At 37.6% G+C, this 17795-nt stretch overlaps 1 protein-coding gene across 1 annotated transcript in view; it reads left to right on the top strand.

Annotated features, from left to right (window-relative positions):
- The window catches only part of LOC108292557 (DNA polymerase theta-like), a 100292-nt gene that overhangs the window by 5490 nt on the left and 77007 nt on the right, over positions 1-17795 (top strand). The window contains 6 exon segments of the mRNA XM_017513538.2: positions 1094-1250; positions 3308-3416; positions 5974-6193; positions 9213-9360; positions 12691-12837; positions 14793-15005. Of these exon segments, the coding sequence (XP_017369027.2) occupies positions 1094-1250; positions 3308-3416; positions 5974-6193; positions 9213-9360; positions 12691-12837; positions 14793-15005 (994 nt within the window).

Below are 17795 nucleotides of genomic sequence, written 5' to 3' on the forward strand. Positions count from 1 at the left end.
AAAAAAAAAGGAAGCATACTCTGTCCTAATTGAGGGCCATTTAGGAATATTTAGGGGATGAAGGTCAAGATCCATTGGTGCTTATGTAAAGATCCAGGTGTGTGATCTGTTCCTCTGTTCTTCCAAAATGACTAATAGTTTACATCAACATGCTGCTCACAGTTTTTAGGGCATTTTCACAACTACAGTGTTTTATTAAAAGGAATACATTTACTGTTCTAATTTCTGCAGTAAAAAAATATGTGCTTTTGAAATGGAAAGATCGGTATACTGATTGTTAAAGAAATGTGGATTCTAGTCCCAGTTTTGCCACTAACTGTCTTTAGGCCAGGCACTTAACCTGCTGGGCCTCAGTTTTTTTCATGTGTAAAATTAGGATGTTAACCCTTAGCACTGTGGGTTAACTCGGCAAACAATCGGGAAAATTTTATTGAATGAACAACTCTAAATTTCTGTGGTTCTATAAATCTTTTTAACAGTTATTTCAGAGGCCAAATAGCCAACAAAGCTGGTCCTACATGGTAACATCTCTCAACTTAGACCCAAACTAACAAAATGATGAAAGGATCCTTTTTGTTGAAAGGTATGTTAGTTAAAAGTTAAACAAACAAAAATTATTATAAAAGTCCCACTGAATTTTACTTTTAAAAACTTTTCTTCCAATTCCATTTAAAAATTGGTCATTAGTAGGATAATGAGACTATTTTTCTCATGAGGTATAAATTTATTTCTTCAAGTGTTACAGCTAGTTTCTTGCTATTTATTAGATTGAAAATGTTAGTGCTTAAAGTAGTTTTTCTCCCATTTTAATTCCTATAAATGGCTCTTAGAACTTTTTAGATTATTATGCTTTCATTAAAATAATATAATTTTATTTGACTCTTAACAGAAATCTAAGTTTTGCCAGTTCCAAACTTTATATTTTTGGCATATGATTCTAAAAAGAACCAGTGTGTCCTGGCCAGAAACAACTGATGACAGTAATCTGGTAGATGTCTTTAGATGCTTATGTCTATGTTCTGGGATAGAACCTGTCTATACCTCTTGAATTTCAAGTTTTTTCACCTGTATCGTTTCTTTTTACTCAATTCAGAGTCTGTTTCAGGAAGTGGGAATAAAAGTAGACGGTTATATGGGCAGCATCTCTCCAGCAAGGCATTTCTCTTCCTTGGATGTTGCAGTCTGCACAATTGAAAGAGCCAATGGTCTGATCAATCGCCTCATAGAGGAAAATAAGATGGATCTGTTAGGTAAGAAAGTTAGAAAAGAAGTAAATACTTTCTGTTGCTATTTTTGATGGAAGGAAGTGGAGCTCTTGTGATTTCTGTAGGTCCCATTTGTTTTTCTATTGTCTATCATCTACTTCTAAAGGCGAGAATTGGCATCTGTAATGTTAGGAACTCTGTGTTTATAAGTTTTGTGTCCTGCTGCTGTTATTGAGTCCATTACATTGCATGTTCGTACTTTACAAAACGTAGAGGATATCCTTGAGCCCTCAATAATTTCTGCTTGCTTCTCTCTTATCTAAACCTTACCAGGAGTACAAGGAAGCCTGCTGGGCCAGATCTGTCATTTGTGCTGTTAGTGTATATGTGTTTTTGTTATTATATTCTGGTGCTATGATGTCTATTTTGGGCTTGGACCCAGAGGCTACCATTTAGCATGGAAGTGGTAGGGACTTGCTGAAACTGATACTGTATTTGAGCTTGGGGTTCTGGGAAGATTTTCTATCTTAATGCATTTTTTACCATTATAGAAAGGCCGTTATGTAGAGGTAGCAATAGCAGTAGAAGGATTGCAGCTGCAGAAGTAGCAAGAATATCAGCTATTTATTGAGAGCCCGGTGAGCTTAAAAATACCATGGTAAAGTTATGGTAGGGTAGGGGTGGAGGGTGGAAATCAAAGATGAATAAGACATGGGCTATGCTTTATAAAGCTTGGAGAGAAAAATTACAATTGATTTGTATCAGAATTATTTTATCACTTGTGACTCCATTGGACTTTAATTATTTTGAGAGTTGCAATACACCCCTAGAAAGTGCTATTTCCAATGTACCCAGCACAGTGGCTGGTACATAGTAGGCAGAATAGTTTTTTTTTTTTTTTTAAGAAATGAGTAAGTGTTGAAATAACTCCTCAGATAGTATAATTTTGGAGATAGCTTACTGCTAGGAAAAAGAATATCATTATGTTTCTTTAGGAAGTTGTCTGTTGTCTCCTCAAATTCCTTTTCACCAGAAAGTTGTCTTTTGGTGGGGAGAATTTGGGGTGGGGGAAACTATGTTGTTATGAAAATGTTTAAAGAAAGTATTGGTTGATCCTGAATTTTCAGTAATTCTTAAGAATTATTCCAAGTATATACATTGGTTAAATTCTCCAGGTAGTGAAGGACATCATAATCATATTTATGTTTTGCAGTAGGGTGACTCACTAGCCTACCGTATTAAAAAATAAAAAATCTCTTAAAATTATCTTTTTCTTCTGGAGTCTATTCTGTTTTTCCTAAGCTGCTTTCTAACATGAGTATGTCTGTTTTCCCACTGAAAAGTCAATACACTGACTAACTGCCATAGATGTCTTTGATATGTCATTGTATGTTTATTTCAGTGAAGTTGGCAATTGAGAAGAGTAATAAGAGGCAGTTTTCCCTGGGTTTGGTTAGCCCCGAGTAATAATTGATTTTAGATCCAGAATACCTTGTAGTAGGACTGCCTGTAATACCTGAAACATCTTGGAACAGAATTGCCCATTATGAGGAATCTGGTTTTTGCTTTATTGTTTGAAGTTTGCATCACTTGCAATGTATTATAATGACAGCTACTTACTGTGCAGTATAAGATACTGAATCCTTTAAATTTCTTCTTGGCACAGTCATAAAAAGAATGAAATCATGTCCTTTGTAGTAAAGCAATATGGATGCAGCTGGAGCCATTATCCTAAGCCAATTAATGCAGGAACAGAAAACTGAGTACTACATGTTCTCACTTGTAAGTGAGAACTAAACTTTGAGTATTCATGGACATAAAGATGGCAACAACAGAAACTGGGGACTACTAGAGGGAAACAAAGGTTGAAAAACTAACTAACTAATGATAGGGTACTATTGCTAAGTACCTGAGTGATGGGATCATTTGTACTCCCGACCTTAGCATCACACAAAATATCCAAGTAACAAACCTGTACATGTACCCCCGAATCTAAAATAAAAGTTGATATAAAGGAAATAAAATAGAGTAAAATAAAAGTTGGAAAAAATTATGTGGATGTGAGATTCTGTAAAAACGTAGTATCTGGAAAATCTTTTTAGGAATGGTTGTTGTGGATGAATTACATATGCTGGGAGACTCTCACCGAGGGTATCTGCTGGAACTTTTGCTGACCAAGATTTGCTATATTACTCGGAAAACAGCATCTTCGTGAGTATTTGAAACAACAAAGTTCCTGAGATTTCAAACCACGTTGAGAAAGAATCTGAAAAAGTATGAGTTAAATAAATTAAAGGAATGTAATATTTTTCACATTCAGAAAAACTCATGTAATGTAGTTTGTTTTTGTTCCAGAAGAAGTCAGTCCAGGCATGGTGGCTTACACCTGTAATCCCAGCACTTTGGAAGGCTGAGGTGGGAGGATCACTTGAGCCTAAGTTCCAGACCAGCCTGGGCAACACAGTGAGACCCCATTTCTATAAATAATAAAAAAATTAGCTGGGCATCATTGCACATACCTGTAGTCCCAGCTTTTCAGGAAGCTGAGGCAGGAGGATTACTTGAGCCCAAGAGTTTCAGGCTGCAATGAGGTATGATTGTGCCACTTTACTCTAGCCTGGACAACAGGGCAAGACCATGTCTCTAACAACCACAGGAAAAGTATTTCAGATTAAAACTGATTTTAGATTACTTTGTAAACATTCTTAATTTTCTGACTGCTCACCCTTTTAGTGTATACATTTTTGTTACAGATTTCTAGAAATTCAGGCTCTGTATTTGTCATTTGTATATATAATTTAAGTAGTCAGGCTAATTTTGAAAAACAGTATTTTTTTAGACCTCACTTCTCAGAGGGAACTATCTTTCAACACTTCTAGCTTTTTAAAAATGTTTACAGCAGCATCTCTAACTGTGGCTACTTAATTTTTTAATTTTACACTTTATATACTGACTTTTACTATGAAAAATGAAGATCTCACTTTCTTTTAAATTCTTTACTCACCGCTACCCAATCTTTTCCCTCCTTCTCTGCAGTCTCCTTATCCTCTCATCATCTTCCCATTCTTCAAATAGAGTTAGGTTATAATTAGATGATTATTCAGTGTTACACTATTGTGACTATATAAATGACATTGGTAACTGGACTATAGCATAATGTGATTACTTTTGCTTTTCTAAACAACTTTTGGTTTTCTCTGAAATTAATAACTGTCTTTTTTGTTTGATGGCTTGGTTTTCCGTATTCTTATGGCTAATGTATCCCTAGCCTATTCCCTAGTTGTGTATTCTACCACATTTGCTATTCTACCAGTCATCTTCTTTAAGATTTTCTTAAAGCCCTTCAAGTTGTTCCAATCTAGATAAGTGGTTAATCTATATATGTGCTACATAGCAATCATCTTGGGATTCCCTTCCCCTGTCCATTTTTTGACCACATGTCTGTGTTAATTTACCTTCTCATTTTGGTGGGAATATCTTCCAGGAACTTCTATGTTATTTCAGTAAACACACATAGGTATAACGTTTTTGAGAACTTGCATGTCTGAAAATGCCTCATAATTCTTTTTTTTCTTTTTTTTTTTCTTTTTGAGATGAACTTTGCTCTTTTTCTCTTTTTTTTAAATTTAATTTTTTTTTTTTCCACTTTCGCCCAGGCTGGAGTGAGGTGGAGCAATCTCGGCTCACTGAAACTTACCCCTCCTGGGTTGAAGCGATTCTGCTGCCTCAGTCTCCCGAGTAGCTGGGATTATAGATGCCTGTAATCACAACAGAAAGTAGAAAATAGTTTGAACTAAAAGTATAATAAAAATGTCTCAGCAAAACCTGTGAAGGGTAGCAAAAGTTTTTTTTTTTTTTAAAGGAAATTGATGGTAAAAAATGTTCATATTATTAACGAAGAGAGACTGAGAACCAATTATTTAATTATCCATCCCAATAACTTAGAAAAGAGGCCAAGCAGGGTGCCTCATGCCTGTAGTCCCAGCACTTGGGGAGGCCAAGGCAGGCAGATTACTTGAGGCCAGGAGTTTGAGATGAGCCTGGCCAACATGTCAAAACCCTGTCTCTATTAAAAATACAAAGTTTGTCTGGGTGTGGTGATGCATGCTGCAATCTCAGCTACTCAGGTGGCATAAGAATCACTTGAACCCTGGAGATGGAGGTTACCGTGAGCCGAGATCATGCCTCATTGCACTCCAGCCTGTCTCAAAAAAAAGGTAAAATAATGCAACAGAAAGCTTGATAAAATGATAAAAACAGAGCCAAAAATGAAAGAAGAAAGTCACTATCCAGACATTTAAAAATTCTACAAATGAACAAGAAAAACACAACCTACTGTATCAGTGGCCAAAAAAACAGGCTGTTGAAACAGGGTATCCACATGGTTCAGACACATGAAGTGATGCTTAGTACCATCGGCTATCAGGGAACTGTGAATTACTTCTTCAAAGAAATACTACCACATAATCTGTATAACTACTAACATTAAAAAGATTGACAATACCAAGTGGTGATAAGATTGTGGAAAAACAGAAAACACATAGATTGTAGAGGTGTTACTTTGGAAAACAATGTGGCGTTATTCTATTAAAATAGAAGATAATCTGTGACTCAGTAATCTGTGACTCAGTAGTTTTATTCTTAGGTATATACTCTAAAGAAATGTACGTATGTGTGTACCAAAGGCCATAATCAAGGATATTGTTAGCAACACTAATTGTTAACTTAGTATATATCTTTTAATGTTCTTTTCATTTGTTTTTTACAGTCAGGCAGATTTAGCCAGTTGTCTGCCTAATGCTGTGCAAATTGTTGGCATGAGTGCTACCCTTCCTAATTTGGAGCTTGTGGCTTCCTGGTTGAATGCTGAACTCTACCAAACTGACTTTCGTCCTGTACCGCTTTTGGAGTCAGTAAAAGTTGGAAATTCCATATATGACTCTTCAATGAAACTTGTGAGGGAATTTGAACCCATGCTACCAGTGAAGGTAAATCTATTTATTTATATCACTACTATTAGTATCTGTGTGTTTGATTTCATTTTCTAGAAAATTGTTAACAATTTCTGAATTATGTAATTAGGAGTTACATATTCATTAGGATTAATATTAAGCTAATTAATTTTCTCTTAAAAAATTGGTGGTAAGCTGGGCGTGGTGGCTGACGTCTGTAATCCCAACACCTTGGGAGGCCGAGACAGGTGGATCACTTGAGATCAGGTGTTCGAGACGACCATCCTGGCCAACATGCTGAAACCCTGTCCCTACTAAAAATATAAAAATTAGCTGGGTGTGGTGATAGGCACCTGTAATCCCAGCTTCTTGGGAGGCTGAGGCAGGAGAATTGCTTGAACGAACATAGGAGGCAGAGGCTGCAGTAAGCTGAGATCATGCCACTGTGCTTCAGCCCGGGCAACAGAGTGAGAGTCCATCTGAGAAAAAAAGAAAAATATGGGTGGTGGTGGTAAGAGAGGAAATGTAGTTGTACCTTTAATTTAAATAAATAAATGTCTCCTTATGTATTATATACACATTTTTAAAAAATAACTGATTTTGTAGCTTTTTCTTTTTACTAGGAAAAGATTTTCTTATGGTTTAGTTTACACTAACTGCTAGTGTGGAAGATCAACTTTTTGTTAAATGGTAGGTATAATAGTGGAGTGAAAAGAATATTATTTTTTGCAGTCTGATCTATCTACGTCTGATAGAGATAGTTGATATGGCTATGATATTGGTTAAATCACAAAACCTATGTGAATCTCATATCTTCACCTGTAGAATAGGATATTATAATACTTATTTTGAATATTGTGAGAATTAAATGTGATTTTTAAAAGTTATCTGGCATTTAGAAAGTGCTTGGTAAATGAGTACCCTCCCATAGTCCCAAATACACTTCAATCCTGAGGTTAAAGAACTGACTTATTTACATTGGTGGAGAGAGGCATCTGCTGTTTTTATGCAGAGATGTGCCTCTGAGTACTGAAACAGGTAAGGGTCATTTCAGAACTGGGAATGGGACTAAATTTGTATGTTTCACCAACTTCCTAGGTACGCATTTGTAGCTTCTGCTTGCTTGCTGTTAAATCTTACTTGCTTTGCTCTATGCCTGTATTTCACCTGGCTATGCCTTGGTTACTTCAATACATTTATGTGTGAACATTCATTTACTCTTGCGTTAATTTTTTTCTTCTTTTACCATGTCTGTGCCTCTACCCTTTTGAACCACTTAACACTTCTTACCTGGATTATTGAAACATTTCCTAATTGTTCTCTCTGCTTCTGACCTTGTCCCTTTCATTGTATGCTTACATCCCTTTCATTGTATGCTTACATCAGGAGCTAGTGATCTATTTAAAATGAGCATCAGATCGTGTTATCCTTCTTCTCAGAAACTTGAAATAGTTTTCTGTTTCATTTAGAATAAAAGCCAGTGTCTTCATAGTAGTCTATGAGGCCCTATGTGATCTACACCCCCCGCCCCTCTTAGTGCTCTGACTCTATCTACTACGGTCCCTGTCACTTCCTTTATTTACACTGGCCTCTTTGCTGTTTTTTTTAAATATTCCAAGAATTTCTTACCTCAGCTTCTCTTTTTCTAGAATGCTTTCCCCTTAGGGTCATCAGTGTGGTTTCCTCTTTCGCCTTTAGACCTTTACTGAAATGTCACTGTCCCAGACCTTCCCTGGCCACCTTGTCTAAATTAGAGTGCTCTCCCTTACACGATCTCTATTTCTTTTCCCTTAGCACTTTTCGAAACCAGACATACTATGTGTTTTACTTACCTCGTTTTTGTTATTATTTGTCTCTTCCTACTGGAGTAGAACATGAGGGTGGAACTTTTTTTGGGCTTTGTTGGCTGCTCCATTCCCAGTACCTAAATCAGTATTTGACATATAGTAAATATTTGTTTAATGGGTGAGTAGATGGATGAATTAATCCAGTTATTAATAAATACATTGACATACTTCCAGTATGGATGATTTGCAGGGCCACCCCTCCTTTATTTATTTATTTTTTTTCGAGATGAGTGTTGCTTTGTCACCCAGGCTTGAGTGCAATGCCACGATCTCCGCTCACTACAGTCTCCGTCTCCTGGGTTCAAGCAATTCTCCTGCCTCAGTCTGCCAAGTAGCTGGGTTTACAGGTGTGCACCACCACACCCGGCTAATTTTTTGTATTTTTAGTAGAGACGGGGTTTTACTATGTCGGCCAGGCTGGTCTCGAACTCCTGACCTCGTGATCTGCCTACCTTGGCCTCCCAAAGTGCTGAGATTACAGACGTGAGACACCGCGCCTGGCAAAACTCTTTTAATAGTATACATTATCGTGTTTTATATTTATTTAGTACAAATTGTCTTTGACTTATGATGGAGTTATATCCTGATAAACTCATTGTAAGTTGAACATGTATTTAATACATCTAATTTACTGAATAGCCTTCCTTAAATGTGCTCACAACATTTACATTAGCCTATAGTTTGGCAAAATCATCTAGCACAAAGCCTGTCTTATAATAAAGTGTTTAATATCTTGTAATTTAATAAATACTGTGCTGAAAGTGAAAAATAGAAGAGTTGTATAAGCACTCAAAATATGGTTTCTATTGAATGCATACTGCTTTTGCACCATTGTAAAATTTAAAGAATGGTAAAGTCCAACCATTTTAAGTTGGGACATCTGTAGTTTAATGTGTCTCTCTGTGAGACTAGAACCCCCTAGACTACTAGGATCTTGACTTTCTTTTTACTCAGTTTCGTATCCCCATTGCCTGAGGGTTGGAGATCAATAAATATTAGTTGAATGAATAGAAAGTGTTACTTTCACTTGCATCATAAGGAGTTCATTTTTTTTTCTTCTTTTTTTCTTTTGTTATTGACTTTGTAACTGATTTTTATTATGCCTTCTAGAAGAAACAGCTTCCCAGAAAGGAAAATGAGTGCTTTTAAACTGACGTGAGAATCTGTTGACAGTACCACTGAAGTGGTTATTTATCTTTCCTTTTTAGGGAGATGAGGACCATGTTGTTAGTTTATGTTATGAGACAATTCGTGATAACCATTCAGTATTACTTTTTTGTCCATCAAAGAAATGGTGTGAGAAGCTGGCAGATATTATTGCTCGTGAGTTTTATAATCTGCATCATCAAGCTGAGGGTGAGTTATGGACGGAAAGGAGAGCCTTCATGTTTAGTAAATTTGCTTGAAAGTAATGGTAGTGATTATGTTAGCAAAAACATGGTTTTTGTTCATCATTGCCACTGCCTGCCCACTAGGTAGTACTCTTTTTACCAAACTGTGTTTTGAGATTTTAATTTTTTTAGTTATTTTTTATTATTATACTTTAAGTTCTGGGGTACATGTGCAGAATGTGCAGGTTTGTTACATAGGTATACACGTGCCATGGTGGTTTGCTGCATCCATCCCCTCGTCATCTACATTAGGTGTTTCTCCTGTTATCCCTTCCCAATTCCCCCACCCGCTGCTATCCCTCCCCTATCCCTCCTAGCCCCCAACAGGCCCCACTGTGTAATGATCCCCTCCCTGTGTCCATGTGTTCTCATTGTTCAACACTCACTTATGAGTGACAACATGCAGTGTTTGGTTTTCTGTTCTTGTGTCAGTTTGCCGAGAATTATGGTTTCCAGCTTCATCCACGTCCCTGCAAAGGACATGAACTCATCTTTTTTTATGGCTGCATAGTATTCCATGGTGTGTATGTACCACATTTTCTTTATCCAGTCTATCATTGATAGGTGTTTGGGTTGGTTCCAAGTCTTTGCTATTGTAAACAGTGGCGCAGTAAACATACCTGTGCATGTGTCATTATAATAGAATGTTTTATTCTCCTTTGGGTATATACCCAGTAATGGGATTACTGGGTCAAATGGTATATCTATTTCTAGGTCCTTGAGGAATTGCTACACTGTCTTCCACAATGGTTGAACTAATTTACACTCTGACCAACAATGTAAAAGTGTTCCTCTTAGGCCGGGCGTGGTGGCTCAAGCCTGTAATCCCAGCACTTTGGGAGGCCGAGGCGGGTGGATCACGAGGTCAAGAGATCAAGACCATCCTGGTCAACATGGTGAAACCCCGTCTCTACTAAAAAATACAAAAAATCAGCTGGGCATGGTGGCGCGTGTCTGTAATCCCAGCTACTCAGGAGGCTGAGGCAGGAGAATTGCCTGAACCCAGGAGGCGGAGGTTGCGGTGAGCCGAGATCGCGCCATTGCACTCCAGCCTGTAACAAGAGCGAAACTCCGTCTCAAAAAAAAAAAAAAAAAAAAGTGTTCCTCTTTCTCCACATCCTGTCCAGCATCTACTGTCTCCTGATTTTTTAATGATCGCCATTCTAACTGGCATGAGATGGTATCTCAATGTGGTTTTGATTTGCATTTCTCTAATGACAGATGATGATGAGCTTTTTTTCCTATGTTTGTTGGCTGCATAAATGTCTTCTTTTGAGCAGTGTCTTCATATCCTTCACCACTTTTTGATGGCGTTGTTTTTTTTTCTTGTAAATTTAAGTTCTTTGTAGATTCTGGTTAGTAGCCCTTTGTCAGATGGGTAGATTCTAACCATATTCCATCCTTAGTGTAGACTAGGTAAACACACATACACACACACACAATTAGATTAATTGACTTTAGATTTTTAGAATACTGGATATATACTAAAGTTCTTTATCCAGGATCCATGGACTTTGAGAGTTTGAACTTTGGAGCCCCTAAATTGTATGCAAAACTTCACATGTAGACATTTCTTTCGGGAAAATAACCATATCTTTATATTTCCAAAGGAATGTGTACCTGAAAAGAATCACACACACCAGCCAGATGTGGTGGCTCATGCTGGTAATCCCAGCACTTTGGGAGGCTGAGGCGGGCAGATCACGAGGTCAGGAGTTTGAGAACAGCCTGCCCAACATATCCTAGATGGTGGAGAAACTGATATATACACACACGCAAAATTTACATTGTATATAACTTATGATGCATACTAAAAAAATGAACACCTGTGTACCCACCACTTAATTTAAAACTAGAACCCCAGCCCTTTTAATTTTTTAAATAAAATTGAAAATGAGCCAGATAAGTGTATACACTGTTTTTGATTTACTCATGTTTTTGTTTGTCATATATATTTATATATATTTCTATTATTTTCCACTGACACATAATTCAAAAACATACTTTTATTTATTTTCTTTTGTTCTCTTTTTGAGACAGGGTCTTGCTTTGTTGTCCAGGATGGGATGCAGTGGCACGATTTCAGCTTACTACAATCTCTAACCTCATGGGCTCAAGTGATCATACCACATCAGCCTCCTGAGTAGCTGGGAGTATAGGTGCATGCCACCATGCCTGGCTAATTTGTTTTTATTTTTTTTTAAGAGATGGGATTTTGCCACATTTGCCAGGCTGGTCTCAAACTCCTGGATTCAAGTGATCTGCCCACTTTGGCCTCCCAAAGTGCTGGGATTACAGGTATGAACCACCATGCCCAGCCATATATTTACTTTTTATGAAAACTTTTACAAGTTCAAAAATTCAGAAGTCTAGGAAGTTTTTAAACACAGCATATAAGTATGTAAAGCTTTTACTCCATTTAAGAAAGTTAAGGCTGGGTGGTGGCTCATGCCTGTAATCTCAGCACTTTGGGAGGCCAAGGTGGGAAGATTGCTTAAGCCCAGGAGTTTCAGACCAGCCTGGGTAATATAAGAGATCGTATCTCTACAAGTCAAAAAAAAAAAAAAAAAAAAACTAGCTGGGCATAGTGGCATGTGTGTCTGGTCCTAGCTAACCAGGAGACTGAGGTGGGAGGATTGCTTGAGCCCAGGAAGTCGAGACTGCTGTGAGCCATGATTGTGCCATTGTACACACACGTGATTCTGCCTGGGTGACAGAGTGAGACCCTGTCTCAAAACAATGTTAAGCTCTTACTGGGGGAGAAGTTTACATATAGGGACAAAAGAAGAGGGTAGTATGTAATTAACTACCAGATTAGTGCAAAAGAGGCTAGAATAATTTCACAGAGAAGGAGGCTTTTTTGTGACAGGATTGGTGAAACCCTCTGATGTTGGTACTGCTGGTTGGTGGTATACACCTTGAGCACGGATGTTGATTTTAGGGCTTTGAGTGGTAATCAGTATCCATGATATTGTACTTCCTTCAGCAGTTTCCTTTGATTCATTGCCTGTGGGCTTGGTCTTACTCTTAGAGTTTCCTAGACTTTGGTGCACCTTAGAATTGCCTGGGGAGATTTAAAAATCCTTCATGCGCAGGTCACATCCCACACCAATTATACAACAATATCCAGAATTAAGAACCAGGCATCAGTATTTTTAAAGGATCTCCAGGGAACTATAGTATATAGCAGTTTCAGAACCATTTTCCTGTTATTAAACTCTATTATGATTTAGACAGATACCACTTAAAGAGGCTGAGCTAGAAGTGAACAGTGTTGATAATTTTTTTGTGACAGGATTGGTGAAATCCTCAGAATTCCCACCAGTAATTCCAGAACAAAAAGACCTATTGGAAGTGATGGATCAGTTAAGACGTTCGCCTTCAGGACTGGACTCTGTATTACAGAAAACTGTACCATGGGGAGTAGCATTTCATCATGCAGGTATTTCACGTTTATAATCTATTAAGAAACCTCCAAAATTCTTCCTACTGTCTTAACTTTTATATTTGTGTACATTTATTTCTTGTTAAACACACTTAATATCCTTAGATTTCTTTTTAAGAAATTTTGTGGGCCAGATGTGGCACCACTGCACTCCAGCCTGGGAGACAGGGTAAAAAAAGTAATTGTGTGGGCTGGGTGTGGTGGCTCATGCCTGTGATCCCAGCACTTTTGGAGGCCAAAGCAAGTTGGTCACCTGAGGTCAGGAGTTCAAGACCAGCCTGGCCAACATGGCGAAACCCTGTCTCTACTAAAAATAGAAAAATTAGCCAGGTGTTGTGGCAGGCACCTGTAATTCCAGCTCCTCGAGAGGCTGAAGCAGGAAGAATTGCTTGAACCTGGGAGGCGGAGGTTGCAGTGAGTTGAGATCATGCCACTGCACTCCAGCCTCGGGGACAGAGTGAAATTGTGTGATAGATTAAACAAGAGTAAAATGAACATGTTTCAGTTTACTTATTTGTATATAGTAGTCTCTCCTTGTCCACTGAAGACCACCAGTGGATAGTACCAACCCTACATATGTTTTTTCATAACATGTTAAAAGTTTTAAATGCATTTGAAATGTGTGTGTGTATGGGGGTATATATATTTATGTAACTGGTATATAGTAGTCCTTCTTTGTGGGGAATATGTTCCAATATCCTCAGGGGATGTTTGAAACCACCGATAGTACCAAACCCTCTATATACTACATTCTTTCCTATATAGTCACATTGTATAGTGCAGGTAGTGTATACAGCATGGATACACTGAATAAAGGGATAATTCATGTCCTGGGTGGTACAGCATGCAATTTAAAACTTATGAGTTGCTTATTTCTGGAATTTTCCTCTTTATATTTTTGACTTTGGGTAGCTAAAACTGTGGAAAGCAAAACCACAGATGAGGGGAAACTACTATTTATACACACACATGAAATTTACATTGTATGTAACTTATGATGCATACTCAAAAAGTGAACAACTGTGTACCCACCACTTAATTTTAAAACTAGAACCCCAGCCCTTTTAATTTTTAAATAAAATTGAAAATGAACCAGATACATATATATTCTGTGCACTGTTTTTCGTTTGCTCATGTTTTTATTCACACATATTTATGTCAGAAATGTACCTGATCACTGTGATGCATAGGCCCTGAAGATATATCGATGAATAAGGCATAGTCCTATTGACAAGGAGTTTGTTGTCTAGAAAAGCAGTTGGCAAGTTGTAGTCTGCTGGTCAAGTCTATCCTACCATATGTTTTTGTAAATAGTTTTATTGGAACACATCCATGCCCATTTGTTCTGTTGCTGCTTTCATGTCATAGTGGCAGGGTTGAATAGTTGCAGCAGAGACCTGCTTTTCCATAGGAACAGAGAAGTTTGTAGACTCCCTGGTCTATAAAATAAGATAGAGATATACTAGGGACAGCAGATTATACTCTGTTGTTGTTATTGTTTGAGACTGAGTCTTGCTGTGTTGCCCAGGCTGGAGTACTGAGGTGTGATCTCAGCTCACTGCAGCCTCCACTTCCCAGGTTCAAGTGATTATCCTGCCTTAGCCTCCCATTTAGCTGGGATTACAGGCACCCACAACCATGCCCAGCTAATTTTTTATACTTTTAGTAGAGAAGGGGTTTCACCATGTTGGCCAGGCTGGCCTCGAACTTCTAACCTCAAGTGATCCACCTGGCTCGGCGTCCCAACGTGCTGGGATTACAGACGTGAGCCACCACATGCAGCCAGATTATACTCTTAAAGAGGTAGACTTGTGATGACTCCTTTGTCAACAGTCATAACAATAGTTTCAAAAATCTTTAGAGGCTTGAAGCAGACTCTCAAATCCATTTGTGAATGATCAAGAACAATATTTTCGTTATATATCTGTAAATACATGAAAACCTTTTTTTAGGTCTTACTTTTGAGGAGAGGGATATCATTGAAGGAGCCTTTCGTCAAGGTCTCATTCGGGTCTTGGCAGCAACTTCTACTCTTTCTTCTGGGGTGAATTTACCTGCACGTCGTGTGATTATTCGAACTCCTATTTTTGGTGGTCGACCTCTAGATATTCTTACTTATAAGCAGATGGTTGGTCGTGCTGGCAGGAAAGGAGTAGATACCATAGGTAAGTGAGTTTCAATTTAATTGTAGCAGCATTGCTAAAGGACAGTGTCTACTTGGAATTTGACTGGTGCCTGGCAACCTGTTTCTCATCATGCTGTATTTCTTTATTATCCAATGCACTGATGTCATCATTTTGGATTTACTTAATATTTACAGTGAGTATGAGTTATAATTTTCATATATCATCAACTGTTGATTTTCTACAAATGTTAAGATTTTCTTTTGTATTCTATACAATAAAATGATTTAGTATTATGTAAATCAAGATGACTTCTTATTACTTAGCTGGAAGATGATTTTTAATTTCCAAGTATAGTCTATTCTTTAGCACTAATTACTTTTCACAGAGGTTAGTTCAACTTAGGTGACTAGTCTTAGAAATCAGACAAGGATGCTGGGAAGCACCCTCACACTTTGGGAATAGGAACTTGGCATCCCATCTTTTTTCTCTAAATTGGTACTGGCTCTGAAAAAACACCTTTTCATTTTCTTACCTTGTACCAGCAAGTTATGGTTATATTGCTGGCAATCCAAACAAAAGTTTTATCTTAAGCAGTGAGGAAGAGGTTTGTTTGAATTAAATGTCGAAACGGCAGCAAATTTTATTTCTAATATGCTGTATCATTATATTTGTAACTAACTCATTATTAGCCATCTAACATTAAACAACCTTGGAAGGAACATTCCCTGTCACTTCATTTTTCTATTCTAGGACATAATTGACACCAGTGTTTTATTAGGTATATCAGAAAAAAAAACAACAGGCAAACAATTTTGTGGCTATTGAAGAGAAATTAGGTAATCCAGGAGAATAAGGAAAGTGGATGGGAAATGGATATTCTGGGCACAGGAGGCTGGGTAGTACACTGAGGAAGTAACTTTTAGAATAAACTGACTTGTCACATGAAGTCCCCAAATATGCCAATTATCATTATTCGTGGATTCCATATTCGAATTTTCCCACTTAACAGAATTTATTCAGAATCCCGAAATTAATTCCTCTGGGGCTTTTGCGGGCATGTGCAGATCTGTGAAAAACTGGAGTCTTTCCAAGCACACTTTCCCTGTTACGGTTGAACAAGCCAAAGCTCTGCCTTCTTGATTCAGCTCTTATACTGTGAACAAGCTTGCTTTTAATGGGCTAGTTAGTGCCACATTTTTGTGCTTTTAGCCGATGATTTCCCTGTTAACATGACCCCCCAAGCAAAATATGAAATGCTGTCTAATGTTCCTAGTGCATTAAGGCTGTGCTGTGCCTTATGGAGAAAATATGTGATAAGCTCTCTTTAGGCATGAATTATAATGCTGTTAGCTGGAGCTCAACATAAACAACTATGTATATTAAATAAGATGTCTTTAGACAAAAACATGCATGAAACAAGATTTTGTATTGATTAAGTGATGAAAATGTTTTTACTAGAGACTTGCAGAAAACTAATCATCTATTTTCCTTGGCAGAAAAATCAGTATTCTGTGTTCATGGCAACTTTATAGAACGTGACTACCACAAATACCAAACATTGATCATAATTTATTGGTAACTGGGTTAGTTAGAATATAAATTCACTGCTGTAACAAAAACTAATACAATAGGTGTTTAACAAGATAGAAGTTAATTTCTTTCTCATGTAACAGCAAAATTGTAGGTAATCTAGGCCTTATATCATGGCTGTAGTGTGTCAGGGACCTAGTCTTCTATTTTGTTTTAACATTTTCAGCAATATAATTTCTATCCTCAGTATAAGTTGGCTAGTCCAGTCTCTCTCAGCACATCTGCATTTCAGCCCTCAGGAAGTGGAGATGAGGAAGCAAAGAGCATGTCCTGCCTTTTAAGGCCACTCTTTCACATGGTTACATTCCCCAACTGTATGAGAGGCTGGGAAATACAATCTTTAGCCCAGGTGGCCGTGCACCCAACTAATAAGGAAGAAAGAAGACACTGATGGCTATTGGAACAGCTTTCAGTCTCAGCCCCAGTAATAAATGACCCATTTATAATCCCCGAAGGGCATTGGCCTGCCTTTCTTTTAAGCCCCGGAAATGTTGATGATTTTTTTTAAAAAAATTCTATTTTGTTAGATTTTTCCTACAACTGACATCAGAGCAGTTTATCCTGTTTCTCTCTTACTTTACCTACAAAATATGCAGATGACATGTACATGCTTAAGAAGGGTTGAGGGAAGAGGGTGAGACTCTTCCTTCCCATTTCTATTTGCCTACCTCTGCCCATCCCCAATTCTCAGTGGACTCACACTCTGGGGAATGGAGTATAAGTTCATTTTAAACAGATATTCTTCTCTCAGGGACAGAGGGTCTTTTAGATAATGTAGAAGATAAGGAGAAATAAGATAAATAAGATCTTATTTGCTTTGCTGTGTTCTTAGCTTGTGTTTATTATGGGAAAGAACAATTGGAAAGTCAGTGTCCTGGGCTAATTATCAAGTCTTAAATCACAACATTCATGCAGAACTAAAATATATTGTAATTAGTTCATTTCTGAGGCCTTAAAGACTTCCAAGCTTTTAACCTTGCATCTCATTGCATTTCAGGATGCCATATGACTTGCTCATAATTTCAAGCTAGTGAGGAATGTAGGAATATAGTATTTTATAGTGATTATGGAGATTTAAATACTTGGTTATGCTTTTTGCATTGTGTAGCATCATTGTAAATTCTGTGCACTTTATAAGTGATATTAATATTTCCTGGACAGCACACGGTGTTTTATTTAGATAACACTTCAGTCTTCCCATAGACTACTTAGAAGCTTCCAGAGTGGGATGAAGGTACT

This window comes from Cebus imitator, unplaced genomic scaffold (assembly GCF_001604975.1).
Source record: "Cebus imitator isolate Cc_AM_T3 unplaced genomic scaffold, Cebus_imitator-1.0 Scaffold494, whole genome shotgun sequence".
NCBI lineage: Eukaryota > Metazoa > Chordata > Mammalia > Primates > Cebidae > Cebus > Cebus imitator.